The sequence below is a fragment of the Lotus japonicus genome, chromosome 2, assembly GCF_012489685.1.
Source record: "Lotus japonicus ecotype B-129 chromosome 2, LjGifu_v1.2".
Taxonomy (NCBI): domain Eukaryota; kingdom Viridiplantae; phylum Streptophyta; class Magnoliopsida; order Fabales; family Fabaceae; genus Lotus; species Lotus japonicus.
In genome coordinates, this window is record NC_080042.1 from 39675335 (window position 1) to 39698944 (window position 23610).

The 23610-nt window shown below is 41.3% G+C and overlaps 2 protein-coding genes across 2 annotated transcripts; both read left to right on the forward strand.

Moving 5' to 3' along the window:
* Positions 1-10063: 10063 nt before the first annotated feature.
* On the forward strand, positions 10064-12096 carry LOC130737992 (cation/calcium exchanger 2-like). The gene has a single exon (XM_057589864.1). It carries the CDS (start codon positions 10164-10166, stop codon positions 11910-11912), a length of 1749 nt encoding a protein of 582 aa, XP_057445847.1. The 5' UTR covers positions 10064-10163; the 3' UTR covers positions 11913-12096.
* Positions 12097-14621: 2525 nt separating this feature from the next.
* Positions 14622-15749, forward strand: LOC130736418 (uncharacterized). The gene has a single exon (XM_057588254.1). The coding sequence runs from the start codon at positions 14622-14624 to the stop codon at positions 15747-15749; it is 1128 nt and encodes a 375-aa protein (XP_057444237.1).
* The last annotated feature ends 7861 nt before the right edge of the window (positions 15750-23610 follow it).

Sequence of the window (23610 nt, forward strand, 5' to 3'; positions counted from 1 at the left end):
ATCAGCTGGAGGATTATCAGATCCTTGAGAGCAATATCCCAATCTATTGTGATAACACTGCTGCAATCTCATTGAGTAAGAATCCTATCCTGCATTCAAGTGCAAAGCACATTGAGGTAAAGTATCACTTTATTAGAGATTATGTACAGAAGGGCGTACTTCTTCTGAAGTTTGTTGATACTGACCATCAATGGGCAGATATCTTTACAAAGCCCTTAGCAGAGGATAGATTTAATTTTATTCTGAAAAATCTAAACATGGACTTTTGTCCAGAGTGAAGATGGATCAGAACCTCTGACTATGATACTTCTTGATCAGAAGATGTCTAGTCCAGAAGGTAACTCAATCAGAGTGTGTGTACCCACTGGTACTGACTCTGAAGCTGAGACAACAACACGTGTGTCAGTATTTCTGATGCATAGTTCCTTGTGCCCGTGTGACAGTCTGTTATGATTGCGTGTAGATGTGCTTCTCTCCTGAGTGTGATTTGTGTATTTACTGTTACTACCTATCTTTAATTTTCAACCGTTGATCTTAAATTGCTTTTTGAATCAACAACGGTTATTTGTCAAAACCCACTATACACACACGATCTCTTTCACTTCCGGTTTTTACTCTCGCTCTCTCTGCTTTTCGAAACCGCTCATCCTCGATTTCTCTCTCGATCTCTCTTCATCTTTCAACCTTCATCTTCTACCTCAAACCTTCAACCGCTTCAAAAAAAAAATGGTGAGTCAAACCAGAAGATCTACTACAGATGCACCTCAGTTCCCTCACATGGTAGTCGGTCTAGCAACGGGTCAACGGGGCCCTGAGAATCCGACACAAGATCAAGGTCAAGCTCAAGAGCAGATTGTTCCAATTGCAGAACGGGGCTGTGCCGTTCACTGCGTATATGCTCCTGAGGAACTTCAAGTCCTGGCAGAATGGAGATTCGACCTCGACAACCTGGCTACAAATGGGTATGATCTTCGTCCTGAAGTCCAAGTTCAAGGTTGGGGAAATTACTTCAACAGACTTCGAGGACCGGTGTATGATAGACTGGTAAAGGAATTCTGGAAGCACGCCGACTGTGATGATACTCAGGTGGTATCTCACGTTCTTGGCAGAAAGATCATCATCACGGAGAAGTCTTTCGTGAATTTGCTGGGTGCAGACACTGCTTTTGGGTATCGTTTCCAACTCACGGAATCGAAGCTGAAACCCAGCACCAAGAATACAATCAACGAGGCCCTGTACACCAATTACAAACCGGGCAAGACGAATTACAAGGTGACGGACCTTCATCCTGCTCCACTGCATAAACCAGAGACCAAAGGGCAGTTCTCCAGACTACATCAACTTCAACCAGAAGGTGATGTTGTTCTTCATCCAAGACCAGAAGAAGATCTGCCTTCCCTACTTCCTGTTCTCCTACTTGAAGGAATGTATCCGGAAGTCTCGCACCACTGCCTCCATCAAGTCAGCAATCAAGTACATCCCCTTTGGGAGACTGCTCTCAGACTTTTTCATTGAAAGCAACCTGGTGCAAGATCTGGTCCATGCTGGATGTGTAGAGGATCTGACTACCATTGTCAGTGATGTCTTCACTGCAAATTCTCTGAAGAAGATGGGTTTGGTCCAGAAGAAAATCGCCCCTGCTCGTGAAGACACATCTTCTGAAATCAGAAGCAGAAGGATGCCTCTGAATGACTACCCTCTGTGGACTCAGGCAGACAATCCTGACGCCATTAGGTGCTATGTTGAAGACCTAAGGGCTCAAGGATTCGAAATTGATCTCGATGATTTCTTCAGCCGACTGCCGCCAGCTCCAGAGTTTCCTTCTCCTCCCCAGAAGAAAGCTCAGAGGAAGATGATCCTAGATGAATCTTCTGAGGAATCAGATGTTCCTCTGGTCAAAAAGAAGAAGAGAAAGCCTGATGATGGTGATGATAGTGATAATGAGGATGGTCCTCCCAAGAAGAAGAAGAAGCAGGTCAGAATCGTGGTGAAGCCTACTCGGGTGGAACCAGCTGCTGAAGTGGTCAGAAGGACTGAACCTCCTGCCAGAGTGACTAGATCATCAGCCCATTCAAGTAAGTCTGCACTTGCTTCTGATGATGATTTGAATGTATTTGATGCACTCCCTATATCTGCCATGCTCAAACACTCCTCAAATCCCCTCACTCCTATCCCTGAATCCCAACCAGCTGCTCAAACCACCTCTCCACCACATTCCCCAAGATCTTCATTCTTTCAACCTTCCCCTACTGAAGCACCTTTCTGGAATTTGCTTCAGAACCAACCCTCTAGGTTAGAAGAACCTACCTCTCCCATTACCATTCAGTACAACCCATTATCTTCTGAACCCATCATTCATGCCCAACCAGAGCCTACCCACACAGAACCTGAGCCCAGAACCTCTGATCACTCTGTCCCAAGAGCATCAGAACGTCTGGCTCTCAAACCCACGGATACAGACTCTTCCACAGCCTTTACACCTGTATCCTTCCCAACCAATGTTGCTGATTCTTCTCCCTCCAATAACTCTGAATCCATTAGAAAATTCATGGAGGTCAGAAAAGAAAAGGTGTCTACCTTAGAAGAGTATTACCTCACCTGTCCAAGCCCTAGGAGATATCCTGGCCCTAGACCTGAACGTCTAGTTGACCCAGATGAACCTATCTTGGCCAATCCTTTACAAGAGGCAGACCCTTTGGCTCAACAAGCTCACCCTGCCCCAGACCAACAAGAGCCTATTCAACCAGAACCTGAACCCGAACAATCAGTATCTAACCAATCCTCGGTTAGATCACCCCATCCTCTGGTTGAAACTTCAGAACCTCACCTTGGAACCTCTGAACCCAATGCTCAAACGTTTAACATTGGCTCTCCACAAGGTGCCTCTGAAGCTCACAGCAGCAATCACCCAGCCTCTCCTGAACCCAACCTCTCCATAATTCCCTACACTCACCTCCGACCCACATCTCTCTCTGAGTGCATCAATACTTTCTATCATGAAGCTTCTATGATGCTACGCAATGTGCACGGTCAGACTGACCTCAGTGAGAATGCTGAACGTGTGGCTGATGAGTGGAACAATCTGGGCACTTGGCTAGTGGCTCAAGTTCCAATTATGATGCAGCTCCTGCATACAGAGGGAAGTCAGAGCATTGAGGCTGCAAAGCAAAGGTTTGCTCGAAGGGTGGCTCTTCATGAACAAGAACAGAGACATAAGCTTCTCGAAGCTATTGAAGAAGCCAAGAGAAAGAAAGCTCAAGCAGAAGAAGCTGCACGTCAAGCAGCAGCTCAAGCTGAACAAGCCCGATTAGAGGCAGAACGACTTGAGGCTGAGGCTGAAGCTCTTAGATGCCAAGCACTTGCACCAGTAGTGTTTACTCCTGCTGCTTCTGCTTCCATTCCAGATTCTCAAGCTGCTCAGAATGTTCCTTCCGGTTCTGCTCAGTCAAGCTCATCCAGACTCGACATCATGGAACAGCGTCTTGACATTCATGAATCCATGCTGATCGAAATGAAGCACATGATGATGGAACTTCTGCGACGAACTGATAAACCTTAGCTTTAGGATCTCTTCGTTTTTCTTTTTCTTTAACGTTGTTTTATTTTTTGTTAAACTCTGTTTCTTTTTATTTACTTATTCTACTTTGTTCGTTTGTGATTAATATGCATATCTATATATATTTGTGTCACATATGTTTGCAAAAATCCTTTTATTCATAATATTTTTCTGTTTACATCATACATTCTTTATGTTTACATCATCCATTCTTTCCCTAAGTCTAGAATGGAGGATCCCTCCTCATTCTTCTGCACTCCTGGCGCTGCTCTGACCTATCCTTCTCCAGACGCTCCAGTGCATGCTGGATGTTGTTGAGCCTGTCCTTTAGCTCATCCCTCTCCAGAATCTCTTCTGCGGTCTTGAGCTTCTCTTCCAAACTCTCTTTTTCTTCCAGCAGCTTGAGTTCAAGCCGGCTGAGTTCTTGTACCTCCTCCACGAAGGCAAGAAATTCCCTTAGGTCTCTCTTCACCTCTGGACGCAGGTCCTCTTCCAGCAGTGTCCGTGTCAGCTCCGCGATGGTCGTTGCACCCTCAGGATGCCTGATGTTCAGGAACAAGTCCTCCTCAAAGGCCTTCTTCCTCAGCTCTTCTAGTGCTACGATGTATGATGCCATTTTCTTTACTGAAAATTGTTCGAGGTGTGAAGCTTACCCTTCTCTCCAACGCTTTATATAGGCTTCACTTTCTCTCTGAAAGTTAATGCTCCTACGGTTTCCCGAGGTTAAGTTCTTGGTAACTGACCCTTTTCTTTACTCACTTGACCGGTGGTAAACGTTCTTCTCTTGCATTAACTCTTCTATTTATTTCGCCTAACTCTGATTCTTGCATCGTTTTCATTTCCTTTAAACTTAGACCTTCTCTAAGGGGGAGTACCTTGTACTTCAAGCTAAGTTTTTCACACCCCAAGCTTTTTGTTTATGACAAAAAGGGGGAGTAAACCCAGTTTTTGATGTGTAAGATGTGTTAGTGTGATTTATTTTTTCTTTTGGAGAATTTAAGAGTTCCACCTTCATGACCATAGATGTGTCACTGGGCAAATACAAGGAATACATTTCACTTCTTCTGAAGTGATTCTAAGTTGACTCTGATACCCAAGACTCTGATATCCTGTCAGTGACTCTGATTACTTATGCGCTCTGATTACTCGATTTTCATCTATGTCATAAGTTTTTCACTCTGAACTCTTATATCATTTAGCTCAGAATCTAGACTTTACTAACGTTTTCATCAAGTATTAGATTCAGGGGGAGCTAAGCTCAGAATCAAGCAGTGACTTGAATTCAGAATGAGCAAGATAAACTATTCACATCAGGATAAGTGTTATTCTATATCTCTAAACTCTGAGTGAATTCAGTTTAATGTTTAAGAATTGTTCATCAAAAATCTTAGTTTTGTCATCATCAAAAAGGGGGAGATTGTAAGATCAAAGTTTTGATCTAGCAGTACAACTCTATGTTTTGATGATTACAAGTTGACCTTTTGATATGAACAATTGTGGTACTCTAACGTGTTTTTCTGAGTGTGCTATTTACAGGCTCTAACCTCAACTCAATCTCACACAAATCAGAAGCACTGCGTATAAAGAGCTACCCAAGCAACGCTTTCGCATTCACTATGTTCAGTATGAACAGTGGAAAAGCTTCAGAAGTTCTGAAGTTATACAAACTCTGATGTGGACTCAGTCACGAGAAGCTCTGAAGATCCAGAAAGTCTGATAACCAAGAAACACTGAAGGCTCAGATGTTCTGATGGTGTAGAAGACTCTGAAGATCCAGAAGCTGATTAGTGAAGTTCTGATGTCCAGAAGCAAGATACTCTGAAGACCATGTTCTTCCCTCTGAGTTCAGAATCAGAAGAAACAATGGTCAGAGGATCTGGGCTTTCCCTCTGACTCTGATCAACCGGCTTCACAAGTTCCAATATGAAGCATTCCCCTGATCAGAAGTCTCCTAGGTTTAAAGGTCGCGTCGCTATCCAAGTACAAAAGCATATGTACTATCCTGACGACCTACCTAACAGTTACAGACACAGCAGAAGCTGGATTTTCCAGAACTGCCCTCCAACGGTAGCATTTCCCATGCAACGCTCAACCCTAATCCTTGGAGTATATAAAGAGGCTGAAGACTGAAAGAAACGGCTAGAAGCATTCACATACGCGCAAGACAAACTTAAATTCTTCTAAGCTTTCTTTCATCTGAAATTCATTGAGTTTACTATTAGCTTTTTAGAAGCAAATCTCTTGTAAACAATTCTTTGATAAACAGTTTGTTTAGTTCCTTTAGGAGATCAAGGTTGATCGGATCCTAGAGAAGACTAAGAGAGTGAATCTTAGTGTGAGCTAAGTCAGTGTAATTGTTAGTCACTTGTAGGTTTCAAGTGCAGTTGTAACTCTTACCTGATTAGTGGATTGCCTTCATTCTAAGAAGGAAGAAATCACCTTAACGGGTGGACTGGAGTAGCTTGAGTGATTTATCAAGTGAACCAGGATAAAATCCTTGTGTGCTTTTCTATCTCTTATCTTTAGCACTTAAGTTCTCGAAAGATTTGTCAAAATCTTTAAGGTGGAAGTTTTATACTGAAAACGTTATTCAAACCCCCCCTTTCTACCGTTTTTCATACCTTCACGCTCTTCTATTTTTCTGCTTCCATTAATCAATTCATCATGCTTTCATCATTAATGGCACTTGAGTGGTAAGATAATTCATTGGTGTCAGCTTGGAATTTGACTCATGGTAATTTCTCTGAATCTTCTTGAAATTTGAAGTTAATTATACTCTGTAGCTAATTAATCTTCGGGTTCTTATTTTTTTCTTTCATTTTCCTTTTTATGTTATGTTCTGAGTACGAGGATACGAAACCAAACAAGAAGAAACTTGAGGAACTCAATGATGGTGAAGAGAAGAAGAGGAAGCTGAGGAAGTGGAAGAACGTTCAGAAGAAGAGTTGGGAGCTGGGGGCGTTGTGTGTACCTAATTATGCAAGTGTTGTTCATAAAGTATCCATGTATTGCCATGGTTGTGATCGCAATGTTCGTCACTCCGGATTCCCAGGTGAATGATGTTGATTTTTGTTTACCCTCTTTACAAAGTGGGCACGTTTTTTTTATTTTTTTGACTTAATTCATTTGTGGGTCTCTAAAATCTTCATAGGGTTAAAGTTTTGGTCTTTGATACTGCATGCTTTGCAACCTATAATCAAGCTTTGCAATATTACAAGATGATTCCAAAACATAATTCTGCGTCTTCTTATCAAACATATCTTCTTTTCCAAATTCTTGATTTAATAACTTTGAATATCCAGGTTTTTAAAGTATTTTCCCTTTCAATTTCTTTTACAGGTAAAGATAAAAATTACATCATACATCATGTCACTTTTATTGATTTATGATAGTGCGCTTGCCCATTATCACAGGAAGGAAAATCAAGAGATTAACAATTCAGTTTTCTCAGTTATGAATGTGGAGATACCAGGTCTCATTTACGTGGAAAATGCAAGGAAACTATCATTCTGGAAGCATGAGCTGGCTTGCATGATTGCTGATAGAATCCGTTAGAATTAAAGAGGAGGGAAAGGAGAAGGGCAAGGAAAATCTTGAAGGTATGAAAAACGGTAGAAAGGGGGGGGGTTGAATAACGTTTTCAAGATAAAGCTTCCACCTTAAAGATTTTGACAAATCTTTCGAGAACTTAAGTGCCAAAGATAAGAGATAGAAAAGCACACAAGGATTTTATCCTGGTTCACTTGATAAATCACTCAAGCTACTCCAGTCCACCCGTTAAGGTGATTTCTTCCTTCTTAGAATGAAGGCAATCCACTAATCAGGTAAGAGTTACAACTGCACTTGAAACCTACAAGTGACTAACAATTACACTGACTTAGCTCACACTAAGATTCACTCTCTTAGTCTTCTCTAGGATCCGATCAACCTTGATCTCCTAAAGGAACTAAACAAACTGTTTATCAAAGAATTGTTTACAAGAGATTTGCTTCTAAAAAGCTAATAGTAAACTCAATGAATTTCAGATGAAAGAAAGCTTAGAAGAATTTGAATTTGTCTTGCGCGTATGTGAATGCTTCTAGCCGCTTCTTTCAGTCTTCAGCCTCTTTATATACTCCAAGGATTAGGGTTGAGCGTTGCATGGGAAATGCTACCGTTGGAGGGCAGTTCTGGAAAATCCAGCTTCTGCTGTGTCTAAGACTGTTAGGTAGGTCGTCAGGAAGGTACAGTTGCTTTTGTACTTGGATAGCGACTTGACCTTTAAACCTAGGAGACTTCTGATCAGGAGAAAGCTTCATGTTGGAACTTGTGAAGCCGGTTGATCAGAGTCAGAGGGAAAGCCCAGATCCTCTGACCATTGTTTCTTCTGATTCTGAACTCAGAGGGAAGTACATGGTCTTCAGAGTATCTTGCTTCTGGACATCAGAATTTCACTAATCAGCTTCTGGATCTTCAGAGTCTTCTACACCATCAGAATATCTGACCTTCAGTGTTTCTTGGTTATCAGACTTTCTGGATCTTCAGAACTTCTAGTGACTGAGTCCACATCAGAGTTTGTATGACTTCAGAACTTCTGAAGCTTTTCCACTGTTCATACTGAACATGGTGAATGCGAAAGCGTTGCTTGGGTCGCTCTTTATACACAGTGCTTCTGATTTGTGTGAGATTGAGTTGAGGTCAGAGCCTGTAAATAGCACACTCAGAAAAACACGTTAGAGTACCACAATTGTTCATATCAAAAGGTTAACTTGTAATCATCAAAACATAGAGTTGTACTACTAGATCAAAACTTGATCTTACAAATCTGAGTAAGAGGAAGCTATCCCCTTAGCTAGCTACATTATGAGTTCCATTTTACCATTTCCTGTAATATGAGCATTGTATGTTTGCATAAGGTTGAATGAAGATTATTGGCTCCTAAATGAAATTCTAATTGCAGTGTCCTCTATATCTGTAGTATTTTTTCCCGCAATTCAATATATTCATAATTGATTCCTTTTGAAATATTCTGTACATATGAACCTAGGGTACAAGTGGTCTTTGAAAGATTTGCAAAATATGAACCTGGGGTACAAGTGGTCTTGGAAAGATTTGCAAAAAAAGCTTCTCTGATTGCTGCTATAAATTACAGTCTCCAATTTCATTTATTTGTAACTTTTTAATAGTCTATTATGGTTTTGTTTATATATGTGAATTCTTTAGGGTACTTTGTTTATTGCATACAACTCATAATTATATGTTGCTATTGTTGACATCTTGCTCAACTCTATAGTTATCAAATGAAAACATGTTATTGCAAATTATGCAAGAGGAAGAGTACAAAACTTTGAGTGACAACACGACTTCGAGTTTCAAGTTGTTATTATTGTGAACTGACGTGGTCTGCAACCACTATTTGATGGAGGAACAATTGAAAAATGAACTTTAATAATATCATTGCTTTTTTATAAGGTTTTGAAGTATTAAGTTTCATATTTAACAATGGGAAAATATACTTTGATACTTTCATAACTTTTTTGTTTATTTTAGAAGTATAAATTTAAAAGTATGATAATCTAATGGTGATAGTATGTAATATGGGGTAAATATTTAGTACCCTCATGGGGAGAAACATTTTGACATGAAATCTTTTTTTAGTAAAAACTAATAAAAAATAAATTTTCATGTAATTTAAGCGCAATTCTCATAATTTTGATATTTAGAGTATAATTGATTAAAAATACGAAGAGCAAAATCCTCGATGCAACGCAAAAGTATACATGTGCATTGATTATTTAGATCTCTACCATTTAAGTACATTTTAATGGTTAGAAATACAAAGAGCAACATCCCCTTTTAGTTTTGGGGTTATTTACATCTGTTAAAAGAGTTTATGAGTTCAAAACACTACAACTGAGTATTTAAATAAATGTTTTTGAAACATTCTAGCCTTCTTATTATGATTGTAGTGTCATTCTAAGTATGTCGCTTTTTCTGTAATCAAATTGTTGATTGATATCAGCTCAAATAATTAATTCGCCGTATAACACACGGGTAAAAACACTTTTTTAAAATAATAAAAAAAAGATGGCTTAAAATAAACTCCTCCCCTGACCCGTGGATGAGAGTATTTTCTTACCGACCGCGACACTTGTTTGTCTCCCTATATGTTTGCCTTTCACCATCCTCAAATTGCAATGCAAGATCCACGCCACACAAGACGTATGTGATAGCAACTCTCGCACTAAATTTTTCTAGCAGTCCTTGATAGCAAATTATTTTTACACAAACAAATCCAATCATTGTCTTTTATAATGTATTATTTCCCTTATTCTCACCCACCATCCGTTTATTTCTATTTCCCAAAAAAAAAAATCATTCAGATCAGAAAAAACAAAAAATCCATTACGTGCTCAATTACATTTGTTGTATGTTCCTATCTTTAATTTTTTTGCTGGTCTCTTTCACTGTCTTCTTTTTTAATTGTGAGATTTTTAGCTCTCTTCTTTTGCTTCACGCCCACAAATACATTGCTTTCCTTAAACATCAAGTTATCCTTTTTCAACTCACTTACTCGGTTCTTGAAACAGAGGTGTAAGAATTTCTCACTTTCTCGCTCTCTCTCAATATGTCTATCACAGTTCCTCTGTCCAAACACAAGGGTTACTACACCTTGTTCCTGAACACCTCCTTTCTCCTATTGATTTGTGCTTTCATGATTACTCACTTCCACACTGCAAAAATTGATGTGGTGGTGAGTAACAACTCCGGTTTTCATGATGGTAGCGAAAAAGAACAGGACTGCAAGAGCTTAGACAACATAGCTGACTACAAAGCCCAGTGCTTGTACCTTAAATCCCATGACCCATGTGTCTCTGAGGGATATATTGATTACCTTTACCTTTTCCATTGCCAATTTGGGAGATTCCCTCTATTGGGTTACACTCTTTTGTTTCTCTGGCTCCTTGTTCTGTTTTATCTCTTGGCTAGTACAACTTCTGAGTATTTTTGTCCTTCCCTGGAAAACCTCTCTAAATTGCTGAGATTGTCACCTACAATTGCGGGAGTGACTCTTCTCTCTCTTGGAAATGGTGCGCCTGATGTTTTCTCCAGCCTTGTCTCTTTCCAGGGTACTGGGACCCAGAGCATTGGCTTGAACATGGTTCTTGGAGGGGTTTCTTTTGTTTCATGTGTTGTGGTTGGAGTAGTGAGTATTTCAATAAGGCACAGGGGGGTTCAAGTTATGAAATATGCTTTTGTAAGAGATGTTTGTTTTCTTCTTATGGTTCTCATGTGCTTGTCATGTGTTTTGATTGCTGGTGAGATTGATGTTTTTGGAGCAATTGGTTTTTGTTTGATATATGGGGTGTATGTGATTGTGGTTTATGTCTCTTCTACGCGATGGAAGGAAGGTGGTGGTGGTGGTGATGCCGAAAATGGTTGTATTTCAAGTTACGGTGATGACTTGAGTTTTAGTGTCCCTCTTCTCATAGATGTGAAGGAAGGATCTATTGATTGTGTTCAAAATGTTATTGAAGAGTATGACCTGAATTTTGATAAGAGTTGTTGTCGCTTGAGATCTTCGATTTGTCGAATATTGCTTTATGTTCTTGAGATGCCCCTTTATTTGCCAAGGAGATTGACAATTCCTGTTGTATGTGAAGAGAAATGGTCAAAGCTGTATGCAGTTTCTTCAGTGGTATTAGCACCACTTCTTTTGTGTGTTTTGTGGAACCCTCCCACAGGAAACAGTTTCTTCAGTACAAACCATATTGTTGTTTATGGAATTGCATCCTTGGTTGGCCTTGTGTTTGGTGTAACTTCATTTTTCGCAACCGAAATGACACTGCCACCAAAGAGGTGCTTATATCCTTGGCTTGCAGGAGGGTTTGTAATGAGTGTGGCATGGAGTTACATTATAGCTCAGGAGCTAGTAGGATTGTTGGTTTCAATTGGGCACATTTGCGGAATTAGTCCTTCAATACTAGGGTTAACAGTTCTTGCCTGGGGGAATTCACTTGGGGATTTGCTGACAAATTTAACCATGGCTCTAAATGGAGGACAAGAGGGTGCTCAAATAGCAATATCAGGTTGCTATGCTGGTCCAATCTTCAATACTGTTGTTGGGTTAGGCTTGTCTCTTGTGGCTGCAACATGGTCACAGTACCCACAATCTGTTCTGATCCCTAAAGATCCATTTCTTTGGGAGACTTTGGTGTTTTTGGTTGTTGGATTGGTTTGGGCTCTTGTGGTTTTGATTAAAAGAGATATGAAGCTTGATGGAGTCTTGGGAGGAGGGCTTTTAGTTGTTTACGTTATTTCTTTGTTTCTGAGGCTGATTCAAGAACAAGAATCTCTCCAATCTTATGACATTTAGGCTTAGATGCTTAGGATTATAAGATGACAGAAGCATTGAATTTGTCATCAGATTATTGTAACTATATTTGTGACTATGGTGTAAATTTGCTAGTGGTATAATTCTCACTGCTCTCTTTGTAATTAGCTTCCCTAGGGCATTGGCCTTTTCTGAACATCCATATCAATGAATTGTAATTGAAATATATAGCTTGAATTTGTGTAAACATATCTTATGGTCTCATAGCTAGCACATTGTGGTGCAAGTTAAGTTATTTTTTGGTGAAATTCTTGTACTCGAAGAGCATAATAGAGTTCTTTGACTTGAAGACAGTTGCATTTAATGTGGCATATTTTTTGGATGCATTACTCAATAACTATTCCACCGCCTGTTGAATTAAGAATGTATACTTAGCTAGTATCAAACAAAACAAAAATGTATACTTAACTACCAATCCTTGTTTTTTTCTTTTCGTGAGCTCAAGGAATTCATCGGAAACAACAATGACTACTTTGTTCAGAAACAACTAATCATAATATACGTTTTTTTTTCAATGACAAGGATCGAATTTCCGATTTCATGATTAAGAGACAAAATGAACTGTTTTTTTTTTTGAAACTAAACATGAATATTATTAAGGACCAGTCGGCCGGGAAGCAATTACATCCAAGTTTACCAAATCAGAAACGGCATCAGGAACTTCTTCCACCCACACAAAATTAGCATAAGTGGAAGCTTTCTTAGTCAAATAGTCTGCAATCGCATTACCAGAACGTCTAACAAAAGACAAATAAAATAAATCAAAAAACTGAACATAAGAACGAGAATCTCTAATAATATTATCCATATAGGATCTACCCTGCACCTCCTTCTGCCATCACTGAAACAACTGAAGACAAACCGAGAGACAAAATGAACTAACTAGTAACTACTATGCCACATCTTGTTACCCAGTGGCGGAGGCAGGAATTTTATAAGGGGTGACGAAGATTTAAAGGAATGTAACTTATAAGAAAATTTTAATTTTTCTCACAAAGCATGTGCAAAAAAATCATATATAACTAGCAATTTTTTATAAGCATGAGAAATATATAATTAGTTTGAGTACAAGAGATACTAATCAACTCATAAGGATTTTGACAAGAACAAAAAATGAGACTTGACAAAAAGACATTAATTGGGTATACCCTCTCAAAAGGTAGTAGAAAAAGTAGCCCACATTAAGTTCATAGCAGAAAATCGCAGAGAAAGAAGCTATTTCAAAGAATATTTTTTTTCTCATTATCATGTAGAAAATCATAGTTCAGTTTTAGTATATTTAGCACCACATTACTTCAATTTCTTTTGAGTACATCAGAGTGGAGAAGGCACAAGCAGTACCTAAACACTGAAACACACCAATTAATCGATCACCACATTAACTGCAATTTATAAGTGTGACTAGCAAAAGTGATTGGACTATAAATTTAGAACTTATCAATCATTTTTTTTGGTATAGATAACTTATCAATCATGCATCAGCCATCAGACATTTATGCCATGGAAAGGTATTCTCTACTTCACCTATTGGATAAACTAAAAGTGAGGGGTGCAAAAAAATATTTTTTCACTAAGTACTAGTTAGAAAATTTTCCAACTTGAGGGTGATTGGAGCATGAGGCAGACACCCCACTCCCTCCGTCGCTACCCATCTTCGTTGACTATGGACAATCATATAAATGCTGATGAAATTGACACTGATAAATAATAAATAATAAATTACGTGTGGGAGTTGGAGGGTGCCTTGTGCTTGCCATTTTATTATTGTCTAAATCCTCTTTCCCTTTTACTCAATGTCTGTCTGAGTATGATTATGCTTATAATATTTAAAATAGAAATAAAAGGATAAACATCTTTCTCATAGTTCTCGATCTAGCGCTTCACAAAGTCACCCTATGATTAAGAGTGACGTAAAATTATATTTTGATGGAAATAAGTTTGACATGAGTAAGTTTCAAGTTTGATAGCATAGTAGAATTGAGTTTGGGTTGAGAACGGAAAATAAAAAGTATCTTTTAAATATTGAACAGTCATTGAATAGGACATTTGCTTTAACACTTCTTTCATTTAGTGATTGTGATCGAGTTAGATCCGATAATCACCTCAAATGAGTTTTTTTTTTTTTTTTTTTTGCTTTTTGGGAAATCAGAGGTGGTGGAGGGAGTCACTTTGCATCATCGGGGCTAATTTTTCTTCTGCTCAGTCCACCTTCACCTACTGGTGGTAGTTTACCTGGATTGGGCGAGACCCCAGAGGCCGTTGCCTAGGGATGCTCGACCAAAGGTGATGCACAAGCCAAAGGGATGAGCCTTCTCCGAGAGGCCCAATCGGCCCACTAAGGACAGTTAGATACGCCAGGTCCAACCCCTCGCGTATAAATAGGGGGTGATTACCAATTGTAAGAGACTCTTGGCTCATTTCATGAATAACAAACTTGAGATTCAGTTACACTCTCTCTCTAAGCTGTTACACGCTCTCTCTCTAGATTCACTCATAGCAATCCTCTCACTCTAGGTACTATACCTTCTTTCTATGTTCTTGGCAGGAACTTTTGGCGCCGTCTGTGGGCTGTAGATTTCGATTCCCAGACTACGTGGATTGCTATTTTGGTTGAGAGAAATTCGGAATTTTGGGCAATTTCCTCTGATTTTCGTGTTTTTGGTTGAATTTCTGGTTCACGGTTGAAATTCAATGGAGACTCGTCTTCATCAACGCAGCGAGCCGTTGGAGCAGAGGCATGGTTCACCACCGCGTCGTGTGAGGAGGAGGCCTCGTCATGAGGAGGTTCGTCGCGAGCAACCTGAGCAATCGACTCCTCCTCCGCCTCCACTGCCTCCTCCTCCTCCTTCTCCGACGCCTCCATTACCTACTCCATCATCCTTACCTTCGCAGCAAGGATCTCCGGCACTCTCTCCGGAAGCCTCGGGAGGCGGATTGCCATTACCTCAAGCTCCGATCACTCATAGAGATTGGAGACGTTTGGTCCGCAACATTGACAACATACGACAGCGGAATGATTACTTGCAAGAGCAGTTGGACTATTATCGCCTTGAGTTTGAGCCTTTCTCGGCGGCGGTAAGGGAGGTAGAAATTCCTGATAACATGAAGAATCTCGTTCTAGAGACGTACAACGGAAAGACAGATCCGAAGGATCATCTGCTCTACTTCAACACGAAGAAGGTGATAAGTGCAGCTTCTGATGCAGTGAAGTGCAGGATGTTCCCGTCAACTTTCAAAGGCACGGCGATGGCTTGGTTCAAGACTTTGCCTCGCGGATCTATCACGAACTTCCGCTATTTCTCGTCGAAGTTCCTTATTCAGTTCTCTGCAAGCAAGATCAAGCAAGTCACGATTGATGATCTGTATAACGTTCACCAGTTAGAGCGAGAAACTTTGAAGCAGTATGTGAAGCGGTACAATGCAGCATCCGTCAAGATAGAGGAGTCGGAGCCGCAAGCTTGTGCGCGCGCCTTTAAGAATGGACTGCTGCCGGGGATGTTGAACAGCAAGCTAAGTCGGAAGCCTGCTCGTTCGATGGCGAAAGTCGGCGCTGGGGCGAACACTTACATCCTGGATGAGGAAGACGATGCGTTCAAAAGGAGGCGTGCCAAGACGGAAAAAGATGACGGTCAGAGGGACGTATCGCCAGCAGGCAGGCGTGGTCAAGAGAAGGGAGAAAGTAGCAAGCGAAGGGATGAGAAAATCAAACCATCGGAGAAGATAGCGAAGGACCAACTCTATCTGAAGAAGGAAAACTTTGAGCGCGGCGCCCGTGGCAAACTGATTCTCGCCAGCGAGAGGGGGCAGGCAAAAACCTGAATGCACATTTGATAGAACCGCTTCGGGAGGTCAAGGCAACGCATGCAGTTGAAGAGGGCGAGAGGGATGTTAATCCGCCGCGGGTGGTAGTTGACAAAACCAAGTGGTGCGAGTATCATCGCTCGACGGGCCACGACACCGGTGATTGTTTCACGTTGAAAAGTGAGATGGAGAGGTTGATCAGGGCGGGACACCCACAAATGAATGATCGCGGCGATCGCTGGAACGGAGAGCGCCAACAGGGAAATCGCTACAAGGGAAACCTCCAGCAGGAGGATCGCAGGCGGGATGACCGCCGTCGAACACCAACAGCGGACGAGAAAGAGACATTGGCGACAAGGAAGAAAGGAGCCGAAGAAACCTTCAACAAGGATCTCGAACCGCCGGTTGGGACGATCAATACAATTGCAGGGGCTTCGGAGGAGGCGGCGACACACAAGCGGCAAGATGAAGGCATGTTAGGGCGGTAAGTTCAGTACAAGAGTTTTCAATCCCATTTGGTTTTCAACACCCGGACATAGTGATAGCGTCGGCAGACTTTGAAGGAATTAAGACACATAAGGACAATCTCGTGGTGGTAATGGCGAGGATCAACAATTACAATGTGCATAGAGTGCTTCTAGATCAGGGTAGTTCTGCGGATATCATCTATGGCGACGCATTTGATCAATTGGGGTTAACAGATCAAGACCTGATGCCATATTCTGGGACTTTGGTAGGTTTTTTGGGCGAACAGGTTTGGGTACGCGACTACTTGGATTTGGACGCAGTTTTTGGCGTTGATGAGAACGCGAAGCTCTTGCGAGTAAGGTATTTGGTTTTGCAGGTAGTCGCGTCGTATAATGTCATCATTGGTGGGAACACGTTGAACCGCCTTTGTGCGGTAATATCGACAGCCCACTTGCCGGTGAAATACCCGCTAACCTGCGGGAAGATAGGAAAGATCGCGGTAGACCAACATCGAGCGATGGAATGTTACAAGAACTGCATGAGCTTGTATGGTAAGAAGGGAGCTGACGCCGGGCATAGATGTCACGAGATTGAGATTTTAGAAGGCGATCAGGATCAGCGGAGCATCCAGGGCCGGGATCAGAACAGCGCGAGAAGACAGGGCCGATGGATCAGTGAAAGGTACGGGGGACCAAGAAGAAACCGAAATTAGGAAAGGCCAGACGACAGGACATGGAAAGATGGGCAATTTACCGATGCTCATGCTGAGGAGAGCTGGGCAAACGTGATTGGGGACCTGGAAATGTATAAATTCAGTAGGGGTGTATTGGCGATTGAGCCCAGGCTCATAGCTGATCAGGAAAGGCGCTTGGAGAAGTTGGTAGTAGAAAATTTTGACCTCTTCAATCGGATTCAAAAGGACGCAACATTTTGGGGATTGCCTAGGTTCAAAAAGCCAACCCTTTTGGGCATGTGTCAGGAAGAAAGTGGTGAGAGGGGGGCAGTGCTACAGGGTGCGGTCCAGTTGAAGCTCCAACGAAGTTGCAGCGAGCAAAGCCAATTGGGAAAAGTTGACCAGTCACGGGGCGAGCCGAATACCGAAGAGGAACAGTGCAAAGTGTGTCGCCGCAGGAACAAAGGAAAAAGGAAGGTGGAGTGTGGGAAACTGTAACACCCCGATTTCCGTGTGTCACTTAGTAACTTGAAAATAAAATAAAGCAGAAAATGCAGGTATATTTTTTTCGTTTTCTTTTGGAATAAAGAACATTTTAAACTAAAGACTCAACCCCAAAATGCGATAAACATAAACTAATATACAATACTATTACAGTCCTGCTGTAACTAAAAGCATCGTCACAAGTATCCTCAAGTGACGGCTAGGTTTACAATTTTTCAGAAAGCATAATTAGTTCGAAATATTATACAAGTGACAGAAGGGAATAGTCAGCCCCAGATGGCCTCCTCTAGACCTCTACAACCGACTACTCCATGTGATTCCCAACTACGGAGAACCACACGAAAGTAACGTGTCGGGGACCTACCCTGCCCAAAAATATGAATGACGAATCAGAGCTATGACAATAACAACCAACTCAAAAGACTCTAACCACCCATATCCCACACTACTATCATCGACCCTCCCTCGATCAGGCATGAAGTCCGGGTCCTCGTCGAAAGCTTCAGTAATCGTCATTTCGCTTCGGGTCTTTCCCGCACAACGAATCATCACGAACCGGCTGACAGACGCCTGATAGCAGGCTGACCGCCAAAACACAAACATACAAACAAAGCCAAGGCGCTAGGGTCAACTTACAGAATACAATAGATATACAATCAACATGCGATAAAGGGGGTATATATATATATATATGTTGTATATATACATATAAGTTATGTATTGTCTACCCTAAGGTATATACATAGCATGTTATCGAATCTCTTACACAATTCAATCATCAAAACACATAACGATGTTTATCAACATCAAATCATCAGATCTCAACAACTATAGCTAGAGTGCATGATATGTCATGCAACGTCAATCATAATAAGATGCATTGTGTATCGATGCAGAATATGCTGACACAAATCAGAATAACGTCACTCTGCTTGGCGGCGGGACAAACCAACGGTATTGCCACTTAAAGGCTGGGCACCTCGAGACGGTCGTAACACTGGCCTCGTGTTTAACCATTTCTGCTCGGGCGTCGCTTATCACCTTTGGCTATAGTCAAGATGATCCAACTCTACACGGTTCGACCATTTCTGCTTGCTATGCCGGACATCAACAGGAGCGATACAACTCTACACGGATGATCGTTACTTCCTGCTGTGCCAGGTATAGTCAAGACCGATTCAACTCTACACGGCTGATCGTTGCTTCCTACTATACCGAAGTACTCCACTCGGCACTTCATCGCGTGTATGCATATGTGCAATATGATTAGCAAAACAACGATTTGTCCTCACAGGTAAAAATTGGTTCATTGACCAGAGGCTTCTACAACGAGAAACCTAGGCTATAGTCAAGTCGGTTGTGACCCTACGGGTTTAACCATCCTGCTTGCTACGCCAGACATCAACAGGAACGATACCACTCTACGCGGCTGACCGTCACTTCCTGTTGTGCCAAGAGTACTCTACTAGGTACCTTACTAACGCCCAGACCCTTGGCTAAAGCCCGTCTTCAAATTCTTTCCCATAAAATGAGTTCCCTTAAAAATAGTTCTCTTATTAGGTAAAATGTTCCATCGTAAGTTAGTACATTATGTCGTTAATTCCAAAGTTCAGTTTTCATTTCCAACACCTTTCAAAATAAAGTTCCCAAAGCTAGGATCACCGACCCATTCCCGTTTTAAAAACTCACTTTCATTCCTAAGTCCGTTGAATCAGCGTCATTAATTAAAAGCATTATATTCTTAATAAATATATTATGGATTTATTTACATAAAACAGATTATGATTATTTTCGGTCCAAAACTCTATAAGTTCAAGGTTCCCATCAAACCCAAACAACTCCCCGAGGAAGACACTAGATCCCCTAAAACAATGAAGGTTCGAACCTTGGTTCGACCTAACAAACATTCCCAAAACCAACCCGTCATTGTCATGACGAAGATAAGTGTATTCTACACTCCAAAAGTGGCATCAAAATGCACAAATATAGTCAGCACAATTTAATCATAAACGCAAATACATCAAGCTCTATCGAGCGATAAATCAATATGGCGGTGTTGTAAACATAACCTTGTCATATCCACTAGAAAGTGATAAGACAGAAACCAGTAAACGACCGAAGCCTCTCAGAAAACGGAGACACACGTCTCATATAAGTTCACTCGGCCGAAGCCTCCAGAAAACATTTTCCAATTTCAAGCGATAAACAATATCCAAGCAATATTCCATATCAAGCAATATTCAAGTCGAAGTTATCGACGCCTACAATATAAATAGCTAGTAAGTAAGTTGCCCTAACTTCGAGTTGTTCCAGTCTCTTGGTCTAGGTTCTCCACACACTGTTGCTCAGTAAATCCCAAAGTTCCTTCAACTCGATATCTTGAAGTAGGGACAAACAGCTCGAAGATCGGTCGAGTTTCGGCGAAAATCTCCTTCCTCCTTTCTCTCCTGAAACTCGCGGCCTCCTTGGGAAGAAATGGGAGATATTTTGATTTTTTTACTATTTATAGGAAGGTGAAATCGCGGGAAAATGAAAATTTTGCGATTCCGATTTTTGCAGCACGTTCATCGGTGAATTCTAAGAGAGATTCTGGCGATAGAATTCCAGAACTCAAAACAAATCTCTAGAATTAGGAAAAAACGATCTCTAAAACTCCAAAAGCGGTGTAAGTTAATCTGTCCCGAAAAACTACTTTTTGCTGTGAAGGTCAGACGACTAAACCTCGTTCTGAAGAAAGATTGGAAACGTCGAAACAAATCTGGCAACGCGGATGGAAACTTCGTTAAAAGCTCCGAATAGAAAAAGTCTTCATTCATTGATTGAGTTTAGGGTTTTTGAAGCAAAGAAATTAGCGTCGTCGGACTTCCGAGAAGTGAATACTATCGTGCATACAATCCAGGGTTCCGAAATGAAACACTGGTCGAAGGAAAAGTAAAGAGAACTTCTTATTTTTCCAAGAATTTGAAATCTCACTTAAACGTTGCTTTAAGAGCAGAATTAGCCTATTCTGGACACTCTCGCCGTAAGGCAGGTGTGCAGACGACTCGCACTAACTCCTAAAACGACTATGGTACTATCCTCAAGCAATTCCTGAACTTTCTTCTTCATTAATCTTTCTCAAACGGCGAACTCCTGTCACGCTTACACTGATTCTACGCGTGAGTCGGAAAGTAAACGGTTCTGTAAATCCGGGTCTTACAATACTCCCCTCAAAAAAGAAAGTTTCGTCCTCGAAACTCAGAGTTCTGTGAAAAGTCCGGGATACTGTTCCTTGATCTTTTCTTCTAACTCTCATGTAGTCTTGCCCGTGTCATTGTTCCTCATAACCTTCACTTAAGCAATCTGTTTTCCCCTTAACTGTTTCACTCTTCTATCCCCACTGCTAACTGTCGGCATCTCAAAAGACAAACCATCATTCAACTTCATGTCGTCTAGCTCGATCACTTGCATCGGATCTCTGCTTTAAATAATACCGGTTGGCACTCCGTGCAGTCACACAATCTTAGCCACTTGCTTCTTTACTTTCGGTCGTCCGAAATTCTTCTTAAACTCGGTGCCTCTCTGTCCTTTCAAAGTAAATACTCAACTTGTCCTCGTGATCTTCATCTACAGTCCAAAACTCCACTTGTTCGTTCGATAACTCCTAGACGAATCATCCCCTTGGTAACTGCTAGTCCATTAAAACACCTCCAACTTCGTAACTATCTTTACACACACCAAGAAATCAAACTTCTACTTAGTCACTATTCGAATTAAAACTCGACTTATGTCCCTATTTCTTGTCCTTCACTAATCTTATCCCCTTCAACATCAATTTATCAACAACTTATAAGGTAATCCTCATCTTAATATCTAACAATCCATTATTATCGTCTTCTTCCTCAAAACTTCCCTCACTCAAACCCATTTACACTTACTGAAATCCCTAACACTTCGCACAAATCGAGACTTATCCTTTAGAAGATTAAATCATAACTATACCTGAAGGGTCTTAACTAGTCATTTTATCATCCGATCCTTCAACTTTATGAGGTTTAACTACAATCGTAAATTCTAACACCACTAAATCTCTTATTCGTACATGATTTTCAACTCCCGAAGTCAATCTTAACCCTAGGATTCTCATTCAACTTAGCAAAATTCACTTGCTAACTCTAGCATGCATCACCGAAATCCATAACAAAGTTCCATTCACTCTTAAACTCTAAGGAATTTGTCCACATATAACAACCGCAAGTATTCATCTTAATACTAACACTTTATTTCTGTAACTAGATCATCATCCATTCAATCCAATACTTCGTCTCTCGATCAAAACCTGACAAGACTTCATGTCTCCTGCGTTCGTGATCAAATCGATTGGCTTAAAATCTAAACCTCCACTAAGTTTGGACCACCAATATCCTTTCACTCTCCAACACTTCTTAAATGAATATTCATTCCTTAAAGCTACAACTCCTTCCCAAAGAAAATCAATTACTTAACATGAACTTTCCTCTCAACTCTGACTAATCCTCGATCAATTCAAATTCATCTTACACATCCTTCTATCAAAGTCCATTGCCAGCTGTGATTCCGAATATCACCCCCTCAATATTAAGTTGATCAGGCCTAATACATCGAAGGTGGAAATTTAGAAAAACCCACTGGAACAGTCAATGAGTTCCTAACATCCAGTAACCACAAATATCATGATATCAAGTCCCTAACGATTCCGCTACGAAACCACACCCCCTCAACATAACACGTATACTGCCCATAAGGAATTTCTCTAAGATTCATTCTTCAGCTTCTAGCTTCCTTATAAACGCATCGGTGCAAGACTACTTTCTAGACTTAGCGTGTCATTCTAAACCTCGTGTAACTTCTATAGTTTAAACACGAGTAACCGTCAAATAAAGTCTTAATAGGTGTAATAACTATAAGGTCAAAGCTCAAACAGTATAAGTAAGTTAGGTGTGTTGCACATTCTACGAGATTAATGAAGAGCATATTGTACTAGAATGAGAAAGAATAGTTAGAAGGTTACCATCGTTCTTGCGCTCTCCTCTGGTTAACCCCTCAGCTCCTTCACCGTCCATGATATAAACCCTTCCTTTAGTAGCAGGGCGCTTTCCCCTTACGGTGTTAACAAATGGCTCAACCTTGGGTGTCTTGCAGTTGTTGGCCAGATGTCCTGGTAGATCACACTTGAAACACCTCGGCTTCCCCTTCGGGCATTTCGTGGAGTAGTGCCCAATCTCCCCGCTTTTGAAACATGTTATCTCATGGCTCCCAGCTTGGCTTCCTGCTCCTCCCGCAGCAGCAATCGTAGGCCTGTACGGTCCTGGGGTATACCCTTCCCCCGTAGGACGCTGATAAGGCTTCTTCATCTGAAACTTTCCTTTTCCCTGAAAATTATGGGAACCCGACCTCATCGGTCCCCCAACTCCAGCTCTGTTCAACCTCTTGTTCTTCATCAATTCTACCTCTGTAGCCTTCTCAACCAAAGCCTGAAACCACACAATCCCTAACGGTCTCACTGAGTCCTCAACGTCAGCTCTCAGTCCCCTCACAAAGCGCTTGCACATATAGGGTTCATCAACCTGATCACGGAAAAATCGGAAGTGTTTGGCTAAAGATTCCAACTTAGCAGCATCTTCCGGAATAGTCATGCTCCCTTGACGAAGAGTCAGAAACTGCGACTCACGCTCGTCACGAGCACTATCAGGAATATACTTCTCCAGAAAAGCAGCACGAAAAGAATTCCAGTTCACCTCAACATGGTTTGCCTCCATCATCCCTCTGGCGCCCCTCCACCAGTACTCAGCATCACCCAGCAGTAGATAAGTTGCCAGGCCCACCTTGGCCCCTTCAGCAGTCCGCAGCACCTCGAAAATCTTCTCTATCTCTTGGATCCAGAGATCCGCCTCGTCCGGGTTAGTCCCACCCGTGAACTTGGGTGGATTCTGTCTTTTGAAATTATTCAATCCCCTATTCTGGTCCAGAGATGCTTCTCTCTGACGCAGGTGTAGCTCGCGTGCGTCCTCAGCAGCACGCCTCTGTGCATTGTCATTCGTTTGTACAGTCAACGCTTGGACCAAAGTGGCTACCATCTCAGCAAGTTGGTTCGCGTTCACCATGTTCTGTATTCGTCTAGCAAACATTCAGTACCAATCATAAGATAGTATTATGCATAGCTATTCAATATGATTAGGTAGCAACTTCAATCAATTAAAGCGATAATCGCTTAGC

Coding starts and splice junctions, on each gene's coding strand:
- LOC130737992 (XM_057589864.1), top strand. CDS start 10,164: ATGTCTATCACAGTTCCTCTGTCCAAACACAAGGGTTACTACACCTTG.
- LOC130736418 (XM_057588254.1), top strand. CDS start 14,622: ATGGAGACTCGTCTTCATCAACGCAGCGAGCCGTTGGAGCAGAGGCAT.